Source organism: Ornithorhynchus anatinus, chromosome 12 (genome assembly GCF_004115215.2).
Source record: "Ornithorhynchus anatinus isolate Pmale09 chromosome 12, mOrnAna1.pri.v4, whole genome shotgun sequence".
Taxonomy (NCBI): domain Eukaryota; kingdom Metazoa; phylum Chordata; class Mammalia; order Monotremata; family Ornithorhynchidae; genus Ornithorhynchus; species Ornithorhynchus anatinus.
The window spans coordinates 20,854,527-20,881,026 of NC_041739.1; the positions used below are offsets into that span (position 1 = coordinate 20,854,527).

Consider the following 26,500-nt stretch of genomic DNA (forward strand, 5'->3'; position numbering starts at 1 on the left):
ATACTTAATAGCCAAAGCATTTCATATAGTACAGTCACTAATGTCACCTAAATTCTGTTATTAAGCTATGCTCTGAAAATGTTGACTCATTCATTATGTAAATTAATAACTACAGGTGAATATTAATGTACTTGAATTCAACAAATATTTTTGAAAACTAGATTGATTTTAGCTCTAATTTCTGATCAGATCATAGAGTCAAGTATATTACTGTGATTTATGTTTTAGACTTCATTGTGTTTCTGATATTATGAAACTGCAAAGAATTCCTGCCCTTTCTGTTTTGAAATAATTGAACATATTTTCCTATAAATTTAGGATAGGAGAGTCTTAATAAATACAAGTAAGTGCCTTGACATGAGCAAGGAGAACTGATGGAGTAATAAATGATTATAATTTAGGGTCCTAGATTTAATTTAGAAATTTGCTAGGAACTTCTAATTGAGTTGGAAATTATTTTCTAATCAATGACCTTTAATGTCATTATAGCCACACTTTTGGTTTTGTTTCCTTTAGTTCAGAGTAACTATTCTTAAGATAAAGAACCATCATCCTATAAAGAAGAATAATAAAAAAACTAAAATAAAGAAAAAAGAAAAAGAAACTTATGTGAATGAAACTGTATTATGAAACCTAGGCTTCTGAAAATGCATTTTTTATGGTATTTGTTAAGCGCTTTCTATGTGCCAGGAACTGTTCTAAGCACTGGGGTAGATACAAGGTTGGACACAGTACATGTCCCACATGAGGCTCACCGTCTTAATCTCCGTTTTACAGATGAGGTAACTGAGGCACAGAGAAGTGAAGTGACTTGTCCAAGGTCACACAGCAGAGAAGTGGTGGAGCTGGGATTAGAACCCAGGTCCTTCTGACTTCCAGACCTGGATCTACCCACTAGACCAACACTGCTTAAACAGGAGCTTAATTCAAAGGAAATTTACATGAGCCAACTTTAGTAAAGTGTGGCCTGGTGGAAAGAGCACAGACCTGGGAGTCAGAGGACCTGGTTTCTAATCCAAGCTCTGCCACTTGTCTGCTGCGTGACCTCGGACAAGTCACTTAACGTCACTGTATCTCAGGTACCACATCTACATAAGACTGTGAGCCCTATATTGGACAGGGACTGTATTGAACCCAATTATCTTGTATCTACCCAAGTGCTTAGCACAATTCCTGGCACATTGAGCTTAACAAATACCATTTTAAAAAAAAAGAATAGCAAATGGTTTGCTGTGGCAAATTGAAGGCATTTTCAAAGATTTATAAGCGATTCAAAATACAGTATATATTTATTAATAACCACTTATCACATATACTTAGAGGCCAATAATTGAGTGGATTTATTGTTAGTAATTTTCCACAGCAGTGGAATATACATTAGTTACTAGTAAGTGGAAGCAGGGTGCACAATCAGCTACTCTATGGTAGGCTGAGACAAAGCAGAAGAAAAAAGCCTGTAAACTTATAAATGCCCGCAAAGTTCTGCACAGATCTCCCCACTCTTCAAGAAACTGAAGTCGTTTACCCATCCTTTCTGCATCACACAGAAACTCCCTACACTTGGCTTTCAGTCCTCAATCAGTTGTCAGTTAGTTCATGGGAAGCAGCATGGCCTAATGGATAGAGCAGGGTCATGAGCGTCAGAAGGTCATGGGCTCTAATCCTGGCTCTGCTACTTGTCTGCTGTGTGACCTTGGGCAAGTCACTTCACTTCTCTGTGCCTCAGTTCCCTCATCTGTAAAATGGGGATTAAAACTGTGAGCCTTGTGTTAGACAGTGATAGATTATCCCTGTCCAAACCGATTATCTTGTATCTACCCCAGCGCTTAGAACAGTGCCTGGCACATAGTAAGCGTTTAATAAATACCATACTTATTTAATTATTATTGTTCTTTCCTTCCAAATTATCCACTCTTTCCTTCTAACCCACCCCAGCTAACACTCTTTGTTCCCTCTCAAGCTAAACTGGTCACTGTACCTCGTTCTTGTCTCTCTAAGGAAGCTCAGGCCTTATTCCTTGTGTGGAATTCCTTCCACCTTCATAATTGCAGACCAAACTTTTTACATCTTCAAATTCCTTCTGAAATCACATCTCCTCTAGGAGGCCATCCCTAATTATTTCTCCACTTTATATTCATTCAATAGTATTTATTGAGCGCTTACTATGTGCAGAGCACTGTACTAAGCGCTTGGGATGAACAAGTTGGCAACAGATAGAGACAGTCCCTGCCGTTTGACGGGCTTACAGTCTAATCGGGGGAGATGGACAGACAAGCAACTCCCACATCAACATTTTCTCATCAGCACTTCCATGCCACCTAAGCACTTCAGAAATGAAAACTTCTTCTGTCACACTGACACAACTCCCCCTCTCCCTCCAGCCCTGGCATTTTTGTCCATATTTTGTATAACCTGATACTTCGTCTTATCTGTAGTTTACTTTAGTGCCCAGCCCCTTCACTAGATTGTAAACTGAAGTCAAGAGGTAGCCCAAATTAGTTCCAGACTGCAGGCCATATATTGTTATTTCTGTTTATGCTCCTGTAAATATTAAGAGTAGTACCATTCTCAGAGTTCTCCAACTGGGCAGGAAGGACAGTGATGCATATAGACCATGACTAGGTTCCACATTAATAATCTTATTTTAATAGATGAGAGTAAATTTTAGGTGTCTATCGTGTTAGAACATACTCTTTTTTACATTAAGGAAAGTGGACTGAGGGCTTCCTATAAGGATACAAGAATTGGCAACCTAGAGAAAGAAATCGTGTAATACTTCAGAACAAGTAACTCCCATATACTGCCTGGCCAATGTGCTTCATCCATCTCCCAGAAGTAACACTTGTAATTTAAATCGGTGTTCATAAAATATTTAAGGAGATTCTTTATGGGAAGTGTTATTTGTATACCCCAAAATATGGAGTCTTTCCACCTTGAATACAGGCTGAAAACTCATTTAGCCCCTAGCCAACTGAATGTACGTTATCTGGGCCAAAAATAGAAGTCTAAGAGGTAAAGTCTATATCTAGCCTTCCTCCGCTTTATCTTAAAATATTGGCTGTTGGATTTTCTAAGTCCCTAAGAGCAAGTTTGTTGTACTCTTCTCTTTCCCTGGGAAAGGTATTTTGAGTGTGTTTTACAGTATTCTTTCAGATCTGGGGACAATGGATTTCACTAAATAAAATAGAGTAAGTAATTTTCAGCATTTGAAAATAAAATTTCAATAAAATTATTTCCATTTATTTTCCCTAGCAGTGGGGAGTTCATTTTTTGTTACACTATTTAGCTGGATGGTATACACAGTATAATGGAGACTGCATGTTCCACGTTGGCCTTTTCAGCCACAGACGCACTCATTTTACCATCAGTAATGTCTTATTTGAATATGAAGCGGTGCAGCCTAAGGAAAAGAATACAGGCCTGGGAGTCAGAGGTTTAGAGTTCTCACACTGGCTCTGCCACTTGCCTGCTGGGTGACCATGAGCAAATCACTTACTTAACTTTCCTCGTCTTTAAAATGAGCATTAAAGACCTTTTCTCCCTCTTAGACTGTGAGGCCTCATGTGGAACAAAGTCTGTGTCCAATCTGATCATCTTGTATTATCTACCCCAGCTCCTAATATACTACATGGCACATTTAATGAGCACTTACCAAATACTACCGTTATTGTTATCATTGTCATCATCATCATCATCAGTGGTATTTATTGAGTGCTTACTGTGTGCAGAGTAATAATAATAATGTTGGTATTTGTTAAGCGCTTACTATGTGCAGAGCACTGTTCTAAGCACTGGGATAAATAGAGGGTAATCAGGTTGTCCCACGTGAGGCTCACAGTCTTAATCCCCATTTTACAGATGAGAGAACTGAGGCACAGAGAAGTTAAGTGACTTACCCACAGTCACACAGCTGACAAGTGGCAGAGCTGGGATTCGAACCTGTGTCCTCTGACTCCCAAGCCTGGGCTCGTTCCACTGAGCCACACTGAGTACTGTACTAAGCCCTTGGAAGAGTATAGTACAACAGAGTTGGTAGACACATTCCCTACCCACTAGAAGCTTACAGTCTAGTAATTATAAGTTAAGCAGCCAAGGTCACCCAGCAGGCCAGTGACAGAGCTGAAACTAGAACCAGTATACAGCTCACTACAGTGTTCTGCACATAGTAAGCGCTCAGTAAGTGCGATTAAATTAATGAATGAACTAGAGAAGCAGCATGGCCTAGTGGATAGAGCATGGGCCAGGGAGTCTAGGTCCTGGGTTCTAATCGCAACTCCACCACTTGTCTGCTGTGTGACCTTGGGCAAGTCACTTTACTTCTCTGAGCCTCTGTTACCTCATCAGTAAAATGGGGGTTAAGGCTGTGAGCCCCATATGGGACATGGACTGCATCCAAACTGATTTGCTTGTAAAAACCAGTGTTTAGTATAGTACTCTGCACACAGTAATAAGCGCTTAACAAATTCCATTCAATAAAACCCAAAACCCTACTTAGAGTCTTAGTGTGGAGTGCTATTTATACAGGTAACAAATTGTACTTATTTCATGTCAAATTTTTGGAAGCGTGTAACTCATTTTGTCTCTCTAGCTTGTTAGACTACTAGAGTTTCATTTTTTCACTTCTTTTGTTGTTTTTATAAATTATTTTTCTAGGTTTTCTTGGTGAAAGGTGAGGGGATGAGTAGGGAAAGTGTTCTGCATACATAAGCTTTCACAGGGAAACATTTAGTAGTTCTATTCATTACTTTTATGCTTAAACCCTCAGGTGAACTTGCTGGAGTGGTTTTATTCCAAGAGGTAACAGAATGCCTGGTGTTGATGCCAGGATTTTCAGCATTAAAAAAGTCCAAATTCCTTAGTAGTGACTTTGACTTGGTAGTCTTTTTTTAACATTTGCAGTTTTACTGTCAGCAGCATCATCTCCCAACTGAAGGGCAACTTTACTTTTTTACTTTACTCTTTCATCCATTATTCTCAGGAATTTGATCACGCTACAAACATTTGTACATAAATGGCCTCAACAGAGCTCTCAGGCTTAGCCTTTTAAGTTGTCCTTCAAATCACCATGTACCTTTCTAAACAAACCTGCTCTATTCTCAATATTTGTATAGCTTTTAAATTCAGTCATTACATGCACTTGTTTGGTCTGTGGCATCATTCCATACTATATCCAATGCCCAGGGTTGTGGAAAATAATCAATCCGTGATGCATTTCAAGTATGTTTATTGTGAATCAAAATATTTTACAAATGAAGCTAGATTAATTTATTTTGCTGCTTTAGGTACAGGTGTTGGGGGAAGCCTTACTTTCTAGAGCACTCAGATAATATGGAGCAATTAAATGTATTTATTGAGTGCTTACTATGTGCAGAGCACTGTCCTAAGCACTCAGTAGAACAGAGTTATATTATTGTGAACTGGGGACATGAAAACAGAATCTCTATCTTTGCAGACAAAATTAGGTCTGTAAACATCAGCAGTGTTTACCTGACCTGAATCCTAATCTGGAGGACCTGTTCTCTGTAGAAGATGGATCTTGAAGTTATTTTTACAACTACTATTATACTTATTAAGCGCTTACTATGTGCCAAGCACTGTTCTCAGCACGGGGGTAGATACAAGGTTACTAGGTTGGACACAGTCCATGCGTGACATGGGACTCACAGGACTGTTCTGGATTTATTCCAAGCAGACAACTCTATATAAAATGATCTGTATCAAATGATAGCCTTAATATGAGAATCACTACTATTGGTGAACTCAAGTACTCAGTTTTGCCAGAACATGGGTTGTCATTATGGGCATTTTGAGTAGACCAAAATAACTGGATTAGGGAATTTTTTTTTTTCTTTTGACAAAGTGCATGTGTCTGGATGCAACACAGGAAGTGTTGGAAGACTCCGTGGGACTCCAGAACCCAGTGTCTAGCATGGGGGAAGTACTGCAACTCAAATTTTCCTTAAGACAGAATGCAACCCCTATGTTTTATGAGAACTGGATGTACTGCGGTTTCTCCTTTGGAGTTGGACCGAAGGAAGGTTACCACAATAATTCCTAGCCTTGTTTGAATATCCTCAAATAGAAGCTTTAAATACCTGTGGTTATGCCAAAATGGACTTAGGTGAAAAAGATGGGAAAATTGGCTTCACCAAACTGAAAGGGTTCAGATCTTCCAAGTGACATTCGTTCATTTATTCAATCGTATTTACTGAGCACTTACTGTGTACAAAGCACTGTACTAAGCGCTTGGGAGAGTATAAAGCAACAACAGACATTCCCTGCCCACAACGAGCTCACAGACATTCCTTGGATGCAACCCCCCCTTTCTGTTCCTATCACCCCATCAGCCACCATGTATGTAATAGCTTATTTTAACTGCTTGTTGATTTCATTATTTGAATCAATCTTTTATCTTTGTATGCTTTTTAGTTTTTGAAAGTTCATCTTTCCCCCATCAGACTGTAAGTTCCTGGAGGGCAGGAATTAGGTCTTTTTCTCTTAGCTCCCTATGGGACGAGGACTGCGGCCAACCTGATTAACTTGTATCTCCCTCAGCCCTTAGAACAGTGCTTGACAAATAGTAAATGCTTTAAAAATGCTATTATTAATGGTAATAATAATATTGTTCCCCAAGTGTCTGCTGCTGGTCAGAGCACAGTACTGAATGGGAACATAGAGGTAAAAGTCACAGCACCTGTCTTTGAGGAGCTTTTATAGTCATTCGGTAAATGCCATACTTTAGATCTTTAGATGTCAAAGCTTGCATCCAAGGTTCAGAAATTGACCCAAGATACTCAGACCTCTACTTAATTTTAAGGTAGGTGACATGACATGGTGCCTAAATAATAAGAGGGAAAGAGCATAGTTCAGGTATTAAATCCATCAACCAAACATCTATAGTTAGAAGAAAAATCCCGGAACAAATTAACCAAAAAATTTCAGTAAACTTTTAGAAGATCATAGAATTGAATGGGACAGCTGTCAGATTGCTTTCCTTTATAATAAAGGACCAGCAAAAAGAGAAAATTACAGTTTCAGTATCACTTCACCCATTTCTGATGTAGAGCTGAGGAGAACAGGCATATGCAAGAGGAGGAGAGAAAGGGCAGGATGGCAAAATTTAAGAGAAGTCAAATTGAGGCATTTTCGTAAGAAGCATTCGAGGGAAATTGGAAGTGGAGAGATGTAGGAGGAGAGGATTCCAGTTAGGAAAGAACACCAAAGTTGAAGAGATTGAAAAAAGAGGAGGAACTATAGAAAAGCGTATGACTGACTCTTTTTTCCTTTCCTTTTTCACTTTTCTTCCCCTCTCTTCTACCCACCCTCCAGTAGTTTTCCAGTAGGAGAAGCAGCGTGGCTCAGTGGAAAGAGCATGGGCTTTGGAGTCAGGGCTCATGAGTTCGAATCCCAGCTCTGCCACTTGTCGGCTGTATGACTGTGGGCAAGTCACTTAACTTCTCTGGGCCTCAGTTCCCTCATCTGTAAAATGGGGATTAAGACTGTGAGCCCCACGTGGGACAACCTGATTCCCCTATGTCTACCCCAGCGCTTAGAACAGTGCTCGGCACATAGTAAGCGCTTAACAAATACCAACATTATTATTATTATTTAGTTTTCTTAGAAGTATTTTAGTGAAGAGGGACTTGTGATTTTGTTCCCCTAAAAAGCTGAGTGAAAAGTAAAAGAATTCATTTGTTGCCTCCAGTAATCATGAGACTTGGATGCTAGTGCCAGCTCTGCAAGGGGAGAATTTTACCTGTTGCCATTGATGGTGAAAGTTTCTTATTAATTCAGTGAGGTGGACAGACCCAGCAGCAAGTCTGGGAAACAGGTGGCTAGACCAAATTGGGGACCAAAGACTGCCTTCTGAGCTAGAGTGCTACAGCATGGCATCAGCACGGTGGTCTGATCGTTTCGCTCTAAGTACATCTTGCACTTTGCAGTGTGCTGCACCCCTGCCTGCCGTCACTTGCTGCACTCTATGCCCCAGTGCGCACATAATTGGCAGGGACGAATGAGCTTGAGTAGTACTGACCATCACTAATCACGTCCTTGGTGCAGGTTCTTGGGCCTAAGTGTCGGGAGTGAAGTTTGCCCATCACCCTTGATGGAAGACTCCATCAGCATTGTAGAGTTAGATGATAGCCTGAATTATCCCCAAATGAGAAATGCAGAATACTCTTTCAGGAAATTGGGATTTCGATTTATTTTGATACCCATCCATGTCGCTCAGGGGAGAATATATACTTTTTAATTACGTTTACGTTTTCCGATGTTGTTGTATTAGTTTATTTTAGTCTCATTTCTTTGGTCACAGAATGTAAGATTTACACATGGTGGAAAGTTCCACGTTGGTTATTCAAGCTGAATTAAAAGACTACTCTTTGGGGAATCTTACAGTCTTGATTCATAAACAGGTTTCACTAAATGTCTTGCTTTTTGGAAAAAAAAAAGTCTTGGCTACTCAGTTTCACTTTTGCCATAGAATGCTTTAGTTTTCATACTTGCAAGTGCTGAGCATTCATCATAGCTAATACCTTACCACCACCTCCTTTTCCATGCTGTGAGGAAGGCATTTTGAAGCCAATCTCTTTACATGAAGTGGTAAGGAAAATTCTTTATACCTGAGGTCAGAGTTGTTTTTGAGCATCGAATGTATTTTGAGGTAAAACAGTCTAAGAATCACTGGTTATTTTGCTAGTTGCAGGTTGTCCACGATGATTTAGTACCTCCTTATTATCAAATTATTGAGGCTGTCTGTCCTTGTACTCCTGCAGGATAAGAATAGCTTCAATTCATTATACTAACTGGATTTAAAAATGCCAGACATTCTGTAATACTGGAAGACTCAAAATCTCATCTGTGCAGTTATGTTGAAACAAAACTGAAAGAAGAGTAAACTGCTATAGAGTTTTTAAATATTTATTTGTGTCTTTATACCAGACTAAAAAAAAAAGTTTAATAGAAACAATGTGATTTGGGGAGGTGTCTACCACACTCCTAGATTTTCATGAGGAGAGCTGTGAGTTACTTAGGCTTTAGGGGACTTAAGTGGCATAGACATCAACAAAAAATATCAGTGGATATTGAAATATAATAATTTTAGAGCTCTCTCTCTAGAAAAATGTGTCCTCTGAAAGACCTTAAATTTTTTCTTTCACTTCCTAAAAAAAATAATTTCTGAGATCTCAGAGTTGTGTGAAAACTAGGCTGGTTTTTTGGGGGGGTTTTCACCTGCCTTGTTCTGTTTTAATACTATTGCAGAGAAATCATGTTCCTGCCTGTGTGTTTTTTTCGGTTCCATGAAAATAGAATTGTGAGACTCGTAGAAGAGTGCTTGGCACATAGTAAGTGCTTAACAAATACCATGATTATTATTCAGAACTGACTTCCTGTACAAATGGAAAAGTGGATGATATGCATACATTGATATCTTTTTAAACAGGAGGCACCTGTTTTAGAAAAATGTTTTGGATCAAAGAACCTGCCAGTGAAAAAGTGCACACCAGAAGGGTAATGGCAATGGGATAGTGAGGAGGCTTCAAAGAGTTTGGTTTGACCTCTGCGTGCTTGGCATTCCTTTCCACAGTGTAAAAGTTGCAAGCTGTCTCTCGCATCCAAAGAGCATGCTTAGGGCAAGAAACTCAGTCCTCTGGTAGGTGGTTTCCTTACTAAAAGCAGCTGATAGAAGAAAGTTATGATAACAGTAAATGCAAAAGAACTGTTGACATACAGATATGCTGACTTTCTCTTAAAGATTTTTTTGAACTGGGGGCTTTCGGGAGTGAAACAGACATATTATAAAAGTAGTTCAGGAAGCAGTGTAATTTTAAAAGCCTCTTCAGTTCCATCTAGTTGCTTTAAGACAAAGGAGCCTACTTCTGGTTGTGAGGTTGTCCCAGTCCAAGATTACGAAAAGGAGGGTAGTGCAAACAGGGGAAAATCCCTTAAATATGTGTTAAACTAACTCTAGGGAACAGTTAGTTTTTATAAATAGCCTAAGCGATTCACTGTCCCAACCATGCTTTAAAAAATATTTACCTCTGAGAGAATTTACATACATCTGTGCTGTTTTACAAATAAGAGTTTGCCTTTCTGCACATTGTAAGCACTCAGTACATGCCACTGATTGTTAATTTGTCTGAGGTAATGAATTAATCTAACGAACTCAGGTTTGATTCTAGTGAGAAAAATTGAGAGGCATGGGATTCTAGAGGGAGTTACATCCTGCTAAAATGGTATCTTCTATTCAATGTCTAGGTATGTCAGAAGAAATCTGAGTGTAAGATTGGCTAAATGATTCACTAGGCCCCTGAGGCCTGAAAGAGAGTGAGGCAAAGAATCAACTCATTTAGGCTGTAAAGCATGGTGGCAAATTTACCTGGTTTTGTTCAGGTTTATATTATTACAAAAGAATAATATCAATCAATCATATTTATTAAGCTCAACTCTGTGCATTGGACAATAGATGAAGACACATTCCTGCTCATAAGGATTTTACAGTGTAATTGGAGAAATTATTGTAATGCTGTATGTTTTAAATGGGATGACTTTTTATTTCATTCCTTTTCTTGAAATGCTAAGCACTTTCCCATTTAGAGTTCTGGTATCTCCTTTCTGTTAGTGTCATACTGAAGGAAGTTGCATTAAGGGAGGCTGAGAGGATATCTTCCATCCCTGTTTTCCAGAGTAGCATTAGGTTCATATTAGACTGTGTCCAACTCAGTTTGCTTGTGCCCACCCCAGTGCTTAGAACAGTGCCTGTCACATAGTAAGCACTTAAATGCCATCATTATTATTATTAGATACGGGAGCTTAATGGACTCTCCAGCAGGTTAAGTGGCGACCCCTGAGCCAAGGTGAAACTCCAGATCATGAAAGTGAAAGCAATTATGTACATAGTACTCTTCTAATTCTATGAGTTCTGAATTATCTAATAATGACCAAGACTCAGTCAGTCAATCAGTGGTATTCATTGAGTGCTTATTACTAAGAGCTCATGAGAGTACAGTACCACAGAGTTAATGATCATAGTGATCACAACCCTTTGTCAACCAACACCCGTGGACCCTTGGATCCCAAATCACAAGATTTCAGAAGCTAGGTTTTGCTCCTGAATTATGTAGTTATTACTGTTGCTGAGGGTGGAAATGGGCTTAAGATGCTGGATTTGTTAGAATGTAAAACCTGCTGGGCTGGACTGCGCCCAACTCGATTGGTTTATATCCACCCCAGTGCTTAGTACAGTGCCTAGTACACACAGTAAATGCTTAACAAATTATTATTACCATTATTAAAACCCTTGAGGGCACAGATCATGTCTGCTTGATCTGGTGGATTCTCCCAAGTGCTTCTTCGTTCAGTGATGTGCCTACTCTAAGCACTCAGTAATACCATTGATTGATTCACCACCACCATTCTATACCCCCTATGAATCAGTGTCACTAAGAACTAGTTCATTGAAGAATATTTGGATTTATTCAAAATAATCATCTCAATGTCTGCAGTAGCTATAAGTCAAATGGGATGTAAGCAAATTTGTAAAAGTTCAGAGAGAAGCAACATATGGTTCTATTTTTTGGTTCTTAGTTTTCTGCTGATTATGATTGCTAATGTCAATTTTTAAAAAATTTCATTGCATTTTTAAATGGCTTGGTTGTGCAAATAAAATTTTCAAGTAAGGTTGCTTAATGATGTTTATCTACCTAGAATTTCATATCTTCCTTATGAGTGTGTTTTATCATAATTGATCTTGTTGCCTAAGTAAATATAGTTTTAATAAGAGTCTGCCAATTGCTAAACCGGTACTGGCAGTATTTCTAGCAGGGAAAAAAAGTTTCTCTTTTCTGAATAAACTTTTAAACTTTGAAATGAACTCTCGGATACTCTAATTTTAATAGCAAATTTTAACTCAGGAGAGTAGGAGTTAATTACCTAGATCTTATAATAATGGGCCCTTCTGGCACATAGACTCTTACGAGCTACTTTCGAACTATTGTAAAACATAGTTTTGGGGGAAAGATGAAAATTGGTACCATGTCTAGATTTTGAGTTTGTTATCATAATCATTATGTTTATATATTTTGAGTATGTTATCATTTAAGAAGACTTCGACTTTATAATTATTAGACTTTTCTATGAACAGCAAACAGATATTTAAAAGCTTTTTAGAAGGCAGACCTGCCCATCTGTAGATTTCTCAAGATTTGGATAATGAAAATGATGAAAATCATCAAATGAGTTGAGTTTATGCTATTAAAGTAAGAGAGATTGTTAAATTTTAACAGGAATGCTTTCAGCTGAAACCTCAGCTCAATGCTGGTCCATCATGACTTAGATTTATATAACGATATAAAGGAAAGGTCGAAAGATGTATAAAAAAATGGGAAAACCGGAGGATTACCCATTTCACAGTTATTTTATTCAAGGCGTGTGGTCCTACAGTATTCTCCTGAAGCATTTTGATCTATGTAAAAGGCTTTTTTACTTATTTATCGTGTGTGTGTGTGTGTAGCATAAAATATTTTGGTTTTCTCTTGGGGGTTGAGGGTTGCATTTAACATATATCAACTGTACTGCTCACTTCCTCGTATAATGCCCGATATAAAATCTAATCAGTGCATCCAGGGCTACGATACGAATCCATAATTGCGGAAGGAGTCTGGCTTGGTTCAGTTGGGCAACCCTGAATGATGCAGCAATTCAAATTACCAAAAAAAGGGGGGGAGTGCTATGTGCCACCTACGACTTCTTCAGCGCATTGCATTCCCTCATCACGCAGATGAGACCCAAAAAGTTTGGGGTGGGGACAATGGGACGAGAGCTGTCTTATTTCCTGCCCACGTTCTCCCCCACATCCCCCCTCCCCGGCTCGGCGTGTTCAGCGCTTCCGAGCTCCCTGGAGCAGATCCCTATGTAATTGATGTGCAGCCTGCATTGCCGAAGCCTGGACTGCACCATTCCGTGAGCGAGGGAAGATGTAATCGGATCCCTCTGCTGCTGAGGGAGGAATCTGTTCAGTCAAGGCTTTGACAGGACATAGTCTCCTCCAATAATCTTCTCCGCGCTCTCTCATTATTCTCCTGAGTTCTCCTCAGTCAGGCTGCATGTATGTATGTGCGGCCAGAGAAGCGGTTTGATTCTGAGCTGCATTTGCCTTTACAGTGGAGTTCTGTCGCTGGTTCGGCTGCCTAATCTTCCTCTTCTGACGTGCTTGAGCATGTCCACACTAGAGTCTGTGACATACCTACCTGAAAAAGGTTTATATTGTCAGAGACTGCCAAGTAGCCGACTACACGGGGGCACAGAATCACTGAAGGGGAAAAATTCAGAAAACATGGGTTTCTACGGCACGTTAAAAATGATTTTTTACAAAGTAAGTAACTGGCTTTCTTTTGGGTTGTCATATACGTTGTGTATGTGTGCGTGCTTGACTGGGAGGAAAATCTGTATCATCAGAGATGGCTGCAGTATCCTCTAATTTTGGTGGGTGGCTAGATGTCTTGCATTTTGTTTTTACTCCTAATGAAGTCAAATAACAGAAAGACAGCATGGACTATTCAAAAAAAAAAAGCCTAGGAATCGGAATATGGACCATCATTTGAAACGACGCATTTACTTCAAAAAAAAATCAGATCCGGTTTTGGAAATCTAGGCTTGCTGAATGCTGAGCTGGAAACACTTTATCTTTAGTCATTTTGAGTAGGTCGTCTTTCTATGTTTTTTTCCTTAGTTCATATATTGTTTTCTCCTTTGAATAGTGGAAATGACACAACCCTTGACATTTCTGGGTACTTTTCTTTCTTTAAACAGCGTAATGCCCCATTGTACCTGGTAAAAATGCAACATTGAATTTGAATGCAAAATCACTGTAACCTGGACACGATGTTATTTTACAGGATTTTGATATTTCTAGAGAGAGGTCCTTTTTGGGCTGTTTGGCTGTAAGATTTCTTCGATGTGAATTTTAGGGAATTTATTTAATGGTAGTTCCCTAAGATGGAAAGTTTGCTTTTTGCATGGCAAATGACAATTATGCCAGCATATTTACTTAATATCCTAAGAAGTTCCAAAAGCCACTGTCACAAACTTAATTAGAATAAATAGAAAGTTTTCCTTAATAATTGGGAAAAGAAAAATTCCTGAGATGGCTATTCGAAGACCAACTGGTTTTTCAGTGTATTAAATTGCTGTCTTTCTGGTGCAGTGAAAAAAATTGCACCTACCCTGCTTAAGTATTGCTGGCATTGAAGCTTTAATGCTTATTAATTTGTCCTTTGGAAAAGTACTTCCATTTGGAGAAGGGAAAACAGAGAATAGTACCCCCCCCCAAAAAGAGTTAATTTTAATAATGAGCTTGGAAAGTTCTCAAAACATAATAGGGCATTGCTTACATGACCCAAAATATCAAGTTGTGTTTTTTCTTTAGGACATACAATGTTTTTGCTTGGTTTTTCTGGCTTTGCCTAAATGATGATAAAAATGGTGCCTGGTGCCTAAAGGAGATTGGTGTGTGTGTGTGTGTGTGTGTTGTGGGGTGGGGGGCCATCGGTTCTGCTTTAGTGTTTATAGTGGAGCATGCTGTGTTATGGTGCTCCCATGTGAGACAGTAAGCAGGAAAACAAGGTGGCTGCAAGGCAGGCTATTTTTCTGCTCATATGAGAAAAGATGATCTCTGGAATCTTCCTTTTTTTCCACTTTTGAAGTAAAAAAAAAAAAATAAAAGAAGGATCCCTGAAAAATAAGGGAGAGAGTTTTTCATTTTAAATGGGAGGAGTAGGATTGGGTATTAATTTTTACCATGAAATCTCATGTATTCAAAAACTGTAGCGGGATGAGACATTCAAAGGAGCTCAGCTGGCCGATGAAAAAAATACTCTATTAAAAGTGCAACTAAACATTTCAGCATTCTTTGAAAATGAACATTTTGTTGATCAGAGTGCCAATTTGAAACATCCTTCTTATAAAAGGAATAGCACTCAAAATTTGTAATAACTAACATATAGTGGGAAATGAAGAATACAATGTAGAATGTGTATATATCATTTTGCTTCAATTTTTAAAGTAGTTTAAAAAGGCATAATTTTTTTTTAGTGCCACATAAACCCATATATAGTTAATACTGTTTGGTGCATTTGCTGATAACCTTAACTCTTCCTGCTGAAAGAATGTGCCCTTTTTCTGATAAATGTCTTTTTTGGTAATTTTACAGACTTGCTTTCCTTTGCTTTCCTATTATTTATTTTTAGATCTCTGCTAACATTCTAGATGATAATTTATTGAAAATTCTCCCTAATGCTTGGTAAATATCCGTCGGTGTTAAATAACGTGAACCAAAATTATTTATAAATGTTGCATTTTTTTTATTCCCTAAAGTATGTGCTTGGGGGTTAAGGATGATAAGGTCAGGTGGAAGGAGGTCAACTTACATTATATCTTTTCCAAGTATGGATGAATGTGAAATGTGCCTTATTTACAATATGTCTGTACCCATTAGATAGGATTATTCTCAAAGAATATAGCAGTGAGCATTGATATTTAAAATCCTCAACTTGGGTTCTAGACTGGCGAAAATACTAATATTTCTGTTCAGCCTCTTAGGCTAGATGGGTAAAGTATAAGTGAACAACTGCGTAGGCTAAAACCTACATAAGTTGCATTTTAAGATATTTTTGAGAAGCCCAGTGAACATGGTTGGGCAGTACATAGCAAAATTAGAAATTCTACTTCAGATCTGGTGGCCTGGCCATTAAAAAAATTAATATTTGTTTTACCTTCTAGATGAAAAGAAAGTTGGATCATGGCTCCGAGGTTCGTTCTTTTTCTCTGGGAAAGAAACCGTGCAAAGTCCCAGAATACACAAGGTAATTAAATGGAATAACAGAATGCTCAGTCTCAACACTGCTTCACTTTCATTGTAACCCATTATAATGGCAGTGGAAATAGAATGTCCCTCCCCTGTCCCCCCGTTCCTCCTCCCACCCTTAGCAGGTAGTTTATTTGGTGGAAAATCACCAGAAAGAGGGAATTTACAGACTTAAAGTGAAATAAGATTGGCCCACTTCCCTGTTGTGGATTTACATTCCTAATTCAGGGCCTTTACTGAGGAATTTTCCACAGGCAGAAGCCGTCTCTTAAGGAGAAAATATCTGAGTAAAATTTAAGAGGCACAGATCTCCGGGAAAGGAAATCCCAAAATGTAGTGACTGTATCAAGTTGCTATGGCAACTACAATTCTAGGGTGGAAATTTATATATGCAGAACTGAACAAATTCTTAGCAAGTAAAACCCTCCTCATAATTACTAACAAGATTATATTTCATAAATTTGAAATATAAAACTCATTTTATGTATGTAGCCTTTATTTTCTTTTCTCAAAACCAACTATTTTCAGTCTCAGCCTTGGAGTTACCATAACAACTAGATAGGATTATTATTATTATGTTTTATCTTGCTTTGTTACAACGTTTTTTAATTTTGCATCACCCTAAAACTTTCTACTGCAATAAAATGAGTTGTAATGTAAGTATACCATGTATTCAGTTGTGGATTAAAAGTGGTTTAGAGTCCATTTTGCATCATTTGGAATTGATTTGATAGAATAGCTTCAAAATTTAATATAACACTTGAACTATCTTTTCAGAAGGTTTTTGAATAATAGCTCAAAGTTGGGACTGTAGTTTAATGTGTCCTATATTCATAAAACAAAAAAGCCATAAGAAATTAATGATTGTTTTAAACATTTATCCTTTTATGACACTCCTTTTTTCAAAAGGTTGATTTTCATACAATTTCATACAAAACAGATTTAAAACCTCTTGTTATATAATTTTGTTGCTGGGCAGATCACTTTTTTTAGGCATATCACTCTTGCTGAAATAAAAATATATTTCTTGAGAGTTTTTTTTCTTTTCTTTTAGGATCAGGCCAGGTAAATTAAGAGCATTGGCCAAGCTCAATTCTCTAGCAGTGGCAAAGGAGTTTATGTTTATAGATTTTTTTTCTGGCATTACCCAAAAATAGCAAAGGGGTCTCTTAACTGGCTCCAAATTATTTTCATCTTATTTGAACAGGTATCATTATTCCCTAAGGTTTACAGAATTAAGAATCAAGATTTTTAATATCAGTAATTAGATGTTAAAATATAAAGCATCTTATGCACATTTGTTGGTAATGTTGCTCTAAAGCAATCCTTTATATCCAGTAAAATCTTCAACAGTACTGTATTTTCAAAAAATGAGTATAGTAAAAAAACTCTCGATTGACCTGAGGTACTTAGGGGATTTTCACTGTATTTGAATTTTGAATGATCTATACTGTTATCTCTATTAAAATATATTTTATATGAAACGATTCAAAATTTTTAACTAGGGCTTCTTACTGTGTGGAATCACACAAAACCTTGAATATGCTGGTTAAAAATTGCAGGTCGTGGTTACTTTGGAAGGTCTTGTCAGGTGGCTACTGGCAAGGTTTGTGCTGGGCCAGAGACTTGCTTTCCAGGGCTTGTCTTTTAAAACAAAGAGAATGAGGTGCTTTTTATTGCACTTTAGATAAAGTATTGGGCTTACATATGCTCAAAGCAGATATCAATTTATTGTAGTCCCACAATACACAAGTTTACTTCATTGTCTATGTAATATATTAAGAAATCTAAAAAGCTATATGGGTTACTAATTTGGAAATTTTTTTCAAGGTTTTCTGAATAAGGTAAATAATATGTTTGCTCTTTGTCTTTCAGCTTCAGAAATAATGTTGCTTAGCAAAGTTCAGAAATTATTTAAAAATACCAACTGATAAGCCCCAGTGACATCCAGAAAATCAGAACTTAAATTATAAAATTTGAATTTGTTTTCAAGAAGCTTCATGCCAAATTGTATTTCCTTTCAGAAGGATAAACGTCTAAACTCTAGGTTCCCCGTTTACTGGCGATGAAGCATTTTGGAAGAATGGCACCTGTTGGTTTGAAGGGCAGCGAGAGATTTTGGCAGTCGCAATTGCGTGTGCAGCTCCTCCTGGCCGTTTTAGCCTTGTTTCTCTTCCATTCTGGATGGAAGAGACGTGCTGCACTGGTAGTAACAGGTGGCTCTGGGGGAGGAAGACTCTAACTCCAAGAATAGAAAATAGGTTTTGTGCTCCCCTTTTCCCTGAAGAATACGTAAGTGCGAGCTAGAGCCATTAGATCTGAATTATTGACTTTGGAGCATAAAGCCGTCACATTCTCAATATAAAGTTATCTTTGTGGCTTCCACTTCCTCTGTATTTTGTAGCACTACTGGGCTTGTGCCATGTTCAGCAACACCAACCACCTTTGGGGACCTGAGAGCAGCCAATGGTCAAGGTCAGCAGCGACGCCGGATCACCTCTGTCCAACCACCTACCGGTCTCCAGGAATGGCTGAAAATGTTTCAGGTGACCCATCCCTAAATACAATTTCCTCTCCATCGGTCCTCTACCTGGAATATCTATTAGGACCTCTAAGCGCACCCATCACCCATCAGAGTTTAGCCTAAACTTGTTCATTAGGTTTGGGTAGGCAGATTGTTCTTCCATTTCTTCGTTGTGTAGTCGTACTTGAGGACTCAAGAAATCCTTCAGAATGTGAATAAGATTGTTTACGGTTAATTGATAGTCTAGAACCGTTGTCCCTGTCATTTAAAACAAACTACAAGAAGGCATTTGGAGCAACCATAAAATTATCGAAGACTTGTATGTTTATCCTAAATTTGTTAATTTTACTGAGTAATGGTAGATCCTTTAATGTGTGTTGCTGTGCTAGGTGCTCTTATTGCAAATTAGTTATTTAGTGTATTTTTAAAAATCTGGAAAAGTAAATACATTTACTGAGGTAGAATAATTACTTGGATGAATTTCAAGATTTTTTATTTTTTTCAGAAATTTAATTCCAGCTGTTCCTGGGTTCCTAAATATTTTACTATGCTTAAAAAAAAATGCAAAGAGGTTTCCTTGTCCAGCTGTGCTGGAGGCCGTTCATCTACACGATATACTATGCATCTACGAAATGAATGCAGTGTAACTAGGACAAGACCTAACACTTTCACTACATTGATGAAAATTGGTTTATAATAGTGCTCTTAGAAGAAGTGTAAAGAACTGGAAATATTTTTATTTTTATGAGAATTTTTAAGAATTGACAGTTATCCAAGAGGAGAATAGCACTCTAGGCATTGTGTATGAGAGTAGATAATCCCCAGCAGTAAGTAAATATTCTTCTAACATCTTTTTTTATAGCTGAGACCTGAGTTCAATGCATACACCCTCATGATTTTTCAAGATACTTGTATCTTATCACTTTTTAATATTAAAGATCTTAAAATAATGTATGAAATGAACTGTAAACACGATGATAAGGTGAGTGTTAGTCTTCATGAGCACAACATTAATTTAGGTTTCTGATAATTGTAGTGGTCTCTGTCTCTCCAACTGCTTTAAATCTTCAGTTTTTAAATCCCATTGCCATTCTTCCTTGCTTATGCATATATCCTGAACTTGATTAATTGAGACATTATTAACCCCAGGGAAAATCAAGCAGCTCCTTTTGTAAATCAAAGTTTGCCATCTTTTGGCAGTAGAAGAGAGTGGAACATGAGGAAGTAAGGGATTGGATAATCACAGATTTTTAGGTCCAAAATTTGATGTTTTCGGGTCCTTAAATTATATTTTTGCAAATTATGGTTTGGGATTGAAAATTGTCATGGAAATTAAGTTCAGGTGCAACTGTGTTTCAAGGTGGCTGGCTGTACTTACTAAAATAAATTCTTAGTAAACCTGATCTCCCCTCAAGAAACTTACAATTTAGCAGGAAAGACAGATGCTAAAATAAATTATAGAAAGGAGGCAGTATAAATTTACACCTACCTTTTCTGTGTAGTACATTGTGTTAGGGATCTGAAAAATCAGACTTCCACATTAATGAGACTGCCTTTCAGCAGGATCCAGCTCCTCTATAAAAAAAAAAAAATAAAAATTGTTCTGTCTCCTCCTCCTGCCACACCCAGGGACAGTTTCCAGTTTAGAGCAGCAACAAAGATTTAAAGAACTGAGCAGGGTGTGGGTGAGAAGGGGAAGAATACATTCTCTTCCTCTCACCTTTCCTTGGGTCTTTTCTACCCACCTCTTGGAGGCAGATCTTGGCTGTTTTGCAGGGCCCCACCCTGCTATTGAAGCACTGAACAAATGAACAACATTGGCAAGCACGAAGCTAGAAAGAGGGCGCTTCCTTTGTTTGCCCCTTTCTTCTTCCTTTTCCCCCCTCCCTTCTTCCTTCCTCATTTCCCACCTGGAGTTTGCTACTTCATCTTAACAGTGAGCAAACTCTAGACTGGAGGCACACTGTGACGCAGGGCAGGTTTTTGTTTTTTTTTTAACAAAACCATGTTAAATCCATGCCTGAGCTGAAGCAGACCATATACATGTCATCAGATGTGGTTTAATCCAAATGAAGCACACATTTAATACGGTGATCCAGAAAGACTCATGAGTTTTTTTTAAGTCGTTTCCTCACAGGCAAGTGCAAATACGATGGAAAAATCATCCTCTCTGGTATTAGTATTGTCATGACTATGTGTCGACTCAAAATACTGGATTCACATTCTGAAGGAACTGACCTCTCCCTTTTCAAGGCGGAAATGACATACTTCTAAAGCCGTATAGACTGGAAGTTGTTTTTTTTCCTTTCCCACATGGTTCATGGTTATCTGTTTGGCCCCATGTCCAATTTACACATTTAAATAGGGAAGAAAATTCTGCCGAATGATTAGTCTTTAAAGAGAGAAATTTATGATTTCCCCACGGGAAAGACATATTATTGATAGAATTTTGTACACTGCTGACTTCTTAATGAATAAGTTATGACTTAACTGTCCAAAAAACAGAATAGATAAATAAGAGCCCAATAAGATAAGCCAGAAGGTATACTTTTACTCTCCAGCATGTTTTAGCAAGGCTGCATGTTGCAGAATGAAATTGAACCATTAGCCAGAGCTGTCACTTTCAAATAGGGAAAATACAACATCTGGAGCAAAAGTTGTCAATGCAGTTAGCAAGACCTGACATTTGGAATTATCTCTGGAAGTAAATGGCCATCTAAGTTGTTTTATGATAAGTATTCTTTAACAAAGAAATTCGTTATTAATAAAAGGCCAACTAAATGCTTTAGTCCTTTGAGCACCATATCTTCTGGGGCATCCAGAGTGTAACTGTACTACTTTCCTCTTTATTTTCCAGTGTTGCTGCTTGCATTGCTAGAAATAAAGCAGTTGCCTAAAGGCTTTCAGTGTTAAATGCCTAACTAGTAGAAACAATTTAATTTTATAGTGAAGGAGGGTCATGCATTGTGTTAAATTTTGACCTATGTGGTGGAATTCAGGGATAATTAAACTGGCACGATCTCTGTGAACACACTGTAGGGACACAGTGAGGGTTGGATTTTCTCTTACATAAATATCAAAATGGGAGAGCTTGTCCTGTTACGTTCAGCTATTGCTCCTAAGCCAGTGCTGTACCAACGTACTCCTCTACTTGATTTCTAAATTGAATAAGAACAAGTGATGCACTACTTGGATTAGGGGAAATGTAAACGGAACGGCACTCGCTACAAAAGAGGTCAAATTAAAGACAAAAAGTAGGAATGGAGCACATGTTAGAATTTTTGACAACCAAGGATTCCAATTTCTTGATAACCCAACCGATGCTTTTGGTAGAGAAGTGTGGGTGCTGCGTGTTCCTTTGGTCTCTTGACAGCTGGTCTCCTGATAAAGGACCAAGAGAGGTGGAATTGGCGCAGGTAGAGTAGGAGGGAATCTTGGTAGGGGGAGACAACAGGAGGTAGCCGGAGAAATATTCATTCATTCATTCAGTCGGGTTTATTGAGCCCTGACTGTGTGCAGAGCACTGTACTAAGCGCTTGGAAAGTACAATTCGGCAACAGATAGAGACAATCCCTACCCAACAACGGGCTCACAGTCTAGAAGGGGGAGACAGATAACAAAATGAAACAAGTAGACAGGCATCAATAGCATCAAAATAGATAAATAGAATTATGGACCCATCATTAATAAAATAAATATTAGAGAACATCAGTCAGTCGTATCAGTCATTGTCTGTGGGGCACTTACTATGTGCAGAGTACTGTAATAGTAATAGTAATTATGGTATTTGTTAAGCGCTTACTATGTTCCAGGCAGTGTACTAAGCAATGGGATGGATACAAGCAAATCGGGTTGGACACATCCCTGTCCCCTGTGGGACTCACAGCCTCAATCGCCATTTTACAGATGAGGGAATTGAAGCACAGAGAAGTGAAGTGACTTGCTCAAGGTCACACAGCAGACTAGTGGTGGAGCCGGGATTAGAACCCATGACCTTCTGTCTCCCAGACCTATGCTCTGTCTCCATGCTGCTTCTCTACTATACTAAACACTTTGGGAGATACAGTATAACAGAGTTGGAAGACACATTCCCTGCCCACAGAGAGCTTGCAGTCTAGAGGGGAATACAGACACTTATACAAATAAGTAAATTACAGCTATGTACATAGCTGCTGTGTAAATCTAAGTGCAAGGGTGACACAGTAGGGAATTTTAGGAACGACCTCTTGGAGGAAGGGAAGGAGGCAGAGGGACTGGTGAAAGAGGTGGAGATAGGGAACCTGACTCAACAGCTTCTCTTCTACTCGTCTCCAAAGCGCCAAGGCCCCAACTAACCTTCCTAGCCTTCTCAGAGTATCGAGGGTCCGAAACTCTCCACAAGGACCATTTCTGGAAACAAATCAGAAACCTTAAATTCACAGAAAAAAGAATAGCCCCGATTGGAGTTTTTTTGTCATGTATTGATAAGATAAAATGCTTTCAAGGGAAGTTGTCTTTAAAGTCACATTTTCCTAAAACACGTTTTTAAGAAAATTTAGCCTACCTCAAAGGTCTTAGTATTTTGCAGTTGAAAAATGGGGCCAGCAGGTAGCAAGGCAAGCCCCTAAACTATTTTTTGAAGGTTTTTCCTTCAAGTTAGAGGACTTAAAAATAATATGCTCCATCTGCCTCCATTTAATTTAATCTCCATTTAAGAGAAGCAGCGTGGCGCAGTGGAAAGAGCATGGGCTTTGGAGTCAGGGCTCATGAGTTCGAATCCCAGCTCTGCCACTTGTCAGCTGTGTGACTGTGGGCCAGTCACTTCACTTCTCGTTGCCTCAGTTACCTCATCTGTCAAATGGGGATTGAGACTGTGAGCCCCCCGTGGGACAACCTGATTCCCTCGTGTCTACCCCAGCGCTTAGAACAGTGCTCTGCACATAGTAAGCGCTTAACAAATACCAACATAAAATTTAATTGATTTTTGTATTTCATGTTAATATTCTTCATCATGCAGACCTACCAAGAAGGTGGTGCCCTTAACTTTGATCAAACTAAGCAGGACCCACTGAAGGTGAGGAGCAAGGTTAAGGAAAAGGTGCATATGACACAGGGTTCTTGCAGAGACTAGGGCAGGGAACCTCACTACCAACTCTGTTAAATTGTACTCTCCCATGTGCTTAATAACAGTGCTTTGCATACATTAAACACGTAATAAATATGATTGACTGAGGAAGCAGCTCTGGGGTTAAGAATGGGCAGGAGGGCTGACTTTACTTAAGGAGATGGGCCTGTACTAGAATATGGACGAATTCTGTAGTCCATAGTCAACCTTATAGAAGGCCATGAAGGTTCACTGGAGTCCCAGTTGGGTTGAAAGGTTAAAAAGGATCTTACTGAGAGAGCTGATCTTAGAAGGTCTACAATGGAAACTGCCTCAAAAGCCATGAGCCACCCTGCTTATCCAGTGTCTTTTGCATAGGGGACAGAGGAGATTAAAAGTCAAGTGGCCTCAGGGTCGTGACATAAAAGCAAAGGGACACTCTCTAGTTCTCTGCATAGGCTGGTTGGATCAAAACAGAGCCAGCCCTGTTGTGCCCTGGATGGCCTTAACCCATGCTGACAACAAAGATGGGGAGAAAGGACAAACATATTTAAAAATGGGTATTAACCATTTTCTGTCTGCTGATGTTGAAGTCACGCCAAGACTATTCTGGTCTGCCCACAGAGTCGCAACCTTTGCTAGTCACCCCGCCCTCAGCCCTACAGCACTTAAGTATGTAGATATAAATTATTTATATAAATGACTGTCTCCCCCTCCAGACTGCAAGCTCACTGTGAGCAGGGAACTTGTCTACCAACTCCGTTGTATTGTGCAATCAAAAGTGTTTAGTACAGGGCTCCGCACAAAGTAAGCACTCAATAAATACTATTGATTGAAGAGTCTTCACCTCTCTTGCGTGTAAATCCCTCTGCCTTTTGAATCGCTTCTTTAAATTCAGGGTTTGGGTAGGTTGGAGCAGGGAGGATTTGTTTCTGATGAGGTGAAACCTCAAAAATCAGGGCTGTGGATTTTGGGTTGGCTCAGACCAGGAAGTCCAGACGGCTCCCTGCCGTCACACTCATCCCCTTTCTCCCTCCTATTTTGGGCTTTCTGGAGTTAGCAGTAGTGGCAGGCATGCCAGCACACCTGCAGGATGGAACTCACGTACAAAGAGCAACCGACACGATCATTTGCTTGTGATCGTGTCATACCAATCCCCTTCTCTGGGCAGTGAGGTGACACATGTCCATGTCTGGTGCCCATGTCTGGGCAGCCGGGATCTAGCCCAGACTTTTGACTCATGCCACTTTTTCTGCTCCTGCAGCCCGGCCATGCCAGTTGGCATTCATTCACTTCCAGGTGCAGCTTGTTCCCTTTGGCTGCATAGTACTTCGGTGAAAACCAGTAAGCAGTTGTAGAGGGCCCTGGGAAAACTGAAATCTTATTTGGGCATCTCCTCCATTGCTGCCACCTCACTATGCACATATAAACACGGAGCCAGGATTTCTTTGCTCAGAGGGACAATCAATAACATTTACAAATATGAGATACTGTTATGGTGGGTTCGGTGTGGCTAAGTAGCTCTTCACTGCAGCCCAGGAAGCTTTTGGTGCCATTGGCTCTCCCTCTGCTTCTGGCTTCTTGAGGCATCAGATAAGATGGGAAAGCAGTGGAAGGAGTCCAGTTCCCCTTTGGGGCCCGTTGTCCCAAGGATCTGGAAGTCACCATTACAGCTTTTGGCCGCATTCGCTTCCCCCACAGAGAAGTAGCATGGCCTAATAATAATAATGTTGTATTTGTTAAGTGCTTACTATGTGCAGAGCACTGTTCTAAGCACTGGGGGTGATACAGGGTGATCAGGTTGTCCCACGTGGAGCTCACAGTTTTAATCCCCATTTTACAGATGAGTAACTGAGGCACAGAAAAGTTAAGTGACTTGCCCACAGTCACACAGCTGACAAATGGCCGAGCCGGGATTTGAACCCATGACCTCTGACTCCCAAGCCCGTGCTCTTTCCACTGAGCCACATGGGTCTGGGTGTCAGGAGGACCTGGATTCTAATCCCAGCCCCGCCACTTCACTGCTGTGTGACCTTGGGCAAATCACTTAACTTCTCTGTGCCTCAGTTACCTCATATGTTAAATGGAGATTAATTCTGTGAGCCCCATGTGGGATAGGGACTGTGTCCAACCTGATTAATTTATATCCCAGAATTTAGTGCAGTGCCTGGAATATAGTAAGCACTTAACAAATGTCATTTTTTAAAAAAAGTCAACCACTCTCTTTGTGGAGGGCTCCTGCCATTGTAATTTTTAACATTTTTTATCTCACCAGAAAATGTGTACTAAAACTCAAGTTAGATGCTCAAACATAGCCTAAGACTTTCCTTATGTATTTGGTATTTTGAAATTTAATTGATTTAAATTAATTATTAATGGTTTTGTTGAAGCGTCATGACTTAGTGACCCTTTTTCTCTTGGAAATCTCAAAGCAAAAAACCAATAAAATCACTTTTGTAAACTTTAATATTGTGTTCAAAATTCCTTAATTTGGAAACTAAAACTTGAAGAAGCCTTATATTTAGAGAAAGTAAAGGAGGTCTATTTTAGAGTTTTTTGTATTTGAGATTGTAATATGTGTTCAGTTGGTGAATTTGTCATGCATTCATAATGAATCTTTCAAATCCAATGATGCATAAGCCCATAGTACAGTGCTAGTGAGCGTTCATTAAATACTGTTGAATGAATTGAATGAATGCTCTGCACACACTAAGCACTCAATACAATTTATGAAATTTTCACTGGGATCATCTTGCTATGGAGCAATCATTAAAGTGCACTGAATTAATAACTTTCAAATGTTTGTGTTTATGTACATGACTAATCATATTTTAGCCATAGATAGAAATAGAAAGTTGAAATAAAAAGGGTCAGAAAAATAGAGATTTAATTTAATACCTGTAAAGTAGTTTAGTTAGGTACCTCTGAAGCCTTGTGCGTGAGCCCTTGCTTTCTATTTGAACTTAATCATGATGAGACAAAATGTTGAGGATGTCAGCTCCAACAAGAACTGATCTGGCAAAGAGTG

The 26,500-nt window shown here is 39.0% G+C and overlaps 1 protein-coding gene across 8 annotated transcripts in view; it reads left to right on the forward strand.

Moving 5' to 3' along the window:
• Positions 1-26,500, forward strand: part of FBXW7 (F-box and WD repeat domain containing 7) — a 217,178-nt gene that overhangs the window by 168,083 nt on the left and 22,595 nt on the right. For 7 of the 8 annotated variants that reach the window (XM_029076398.2, XM_039913749.1, XM_039913750.1 and 4 more), the window contains 2 exons: positions 15,781-15,863; positions 18,270-18,411. In XM_029076398.2, coding sequence (XP_028932231.1) covers positions 15,781-15,863; positions 18,270-18,411 — 225 coding nt within the window. Of the gene's footprint in view, positions 1-12,927; positions 13,376-15,780; positions 15,864-18,269; positions 18,412-26,500 lie in introns of those variants that run through there. The other variant, XM_003431248.5, reaches the window with a different exon arrangement.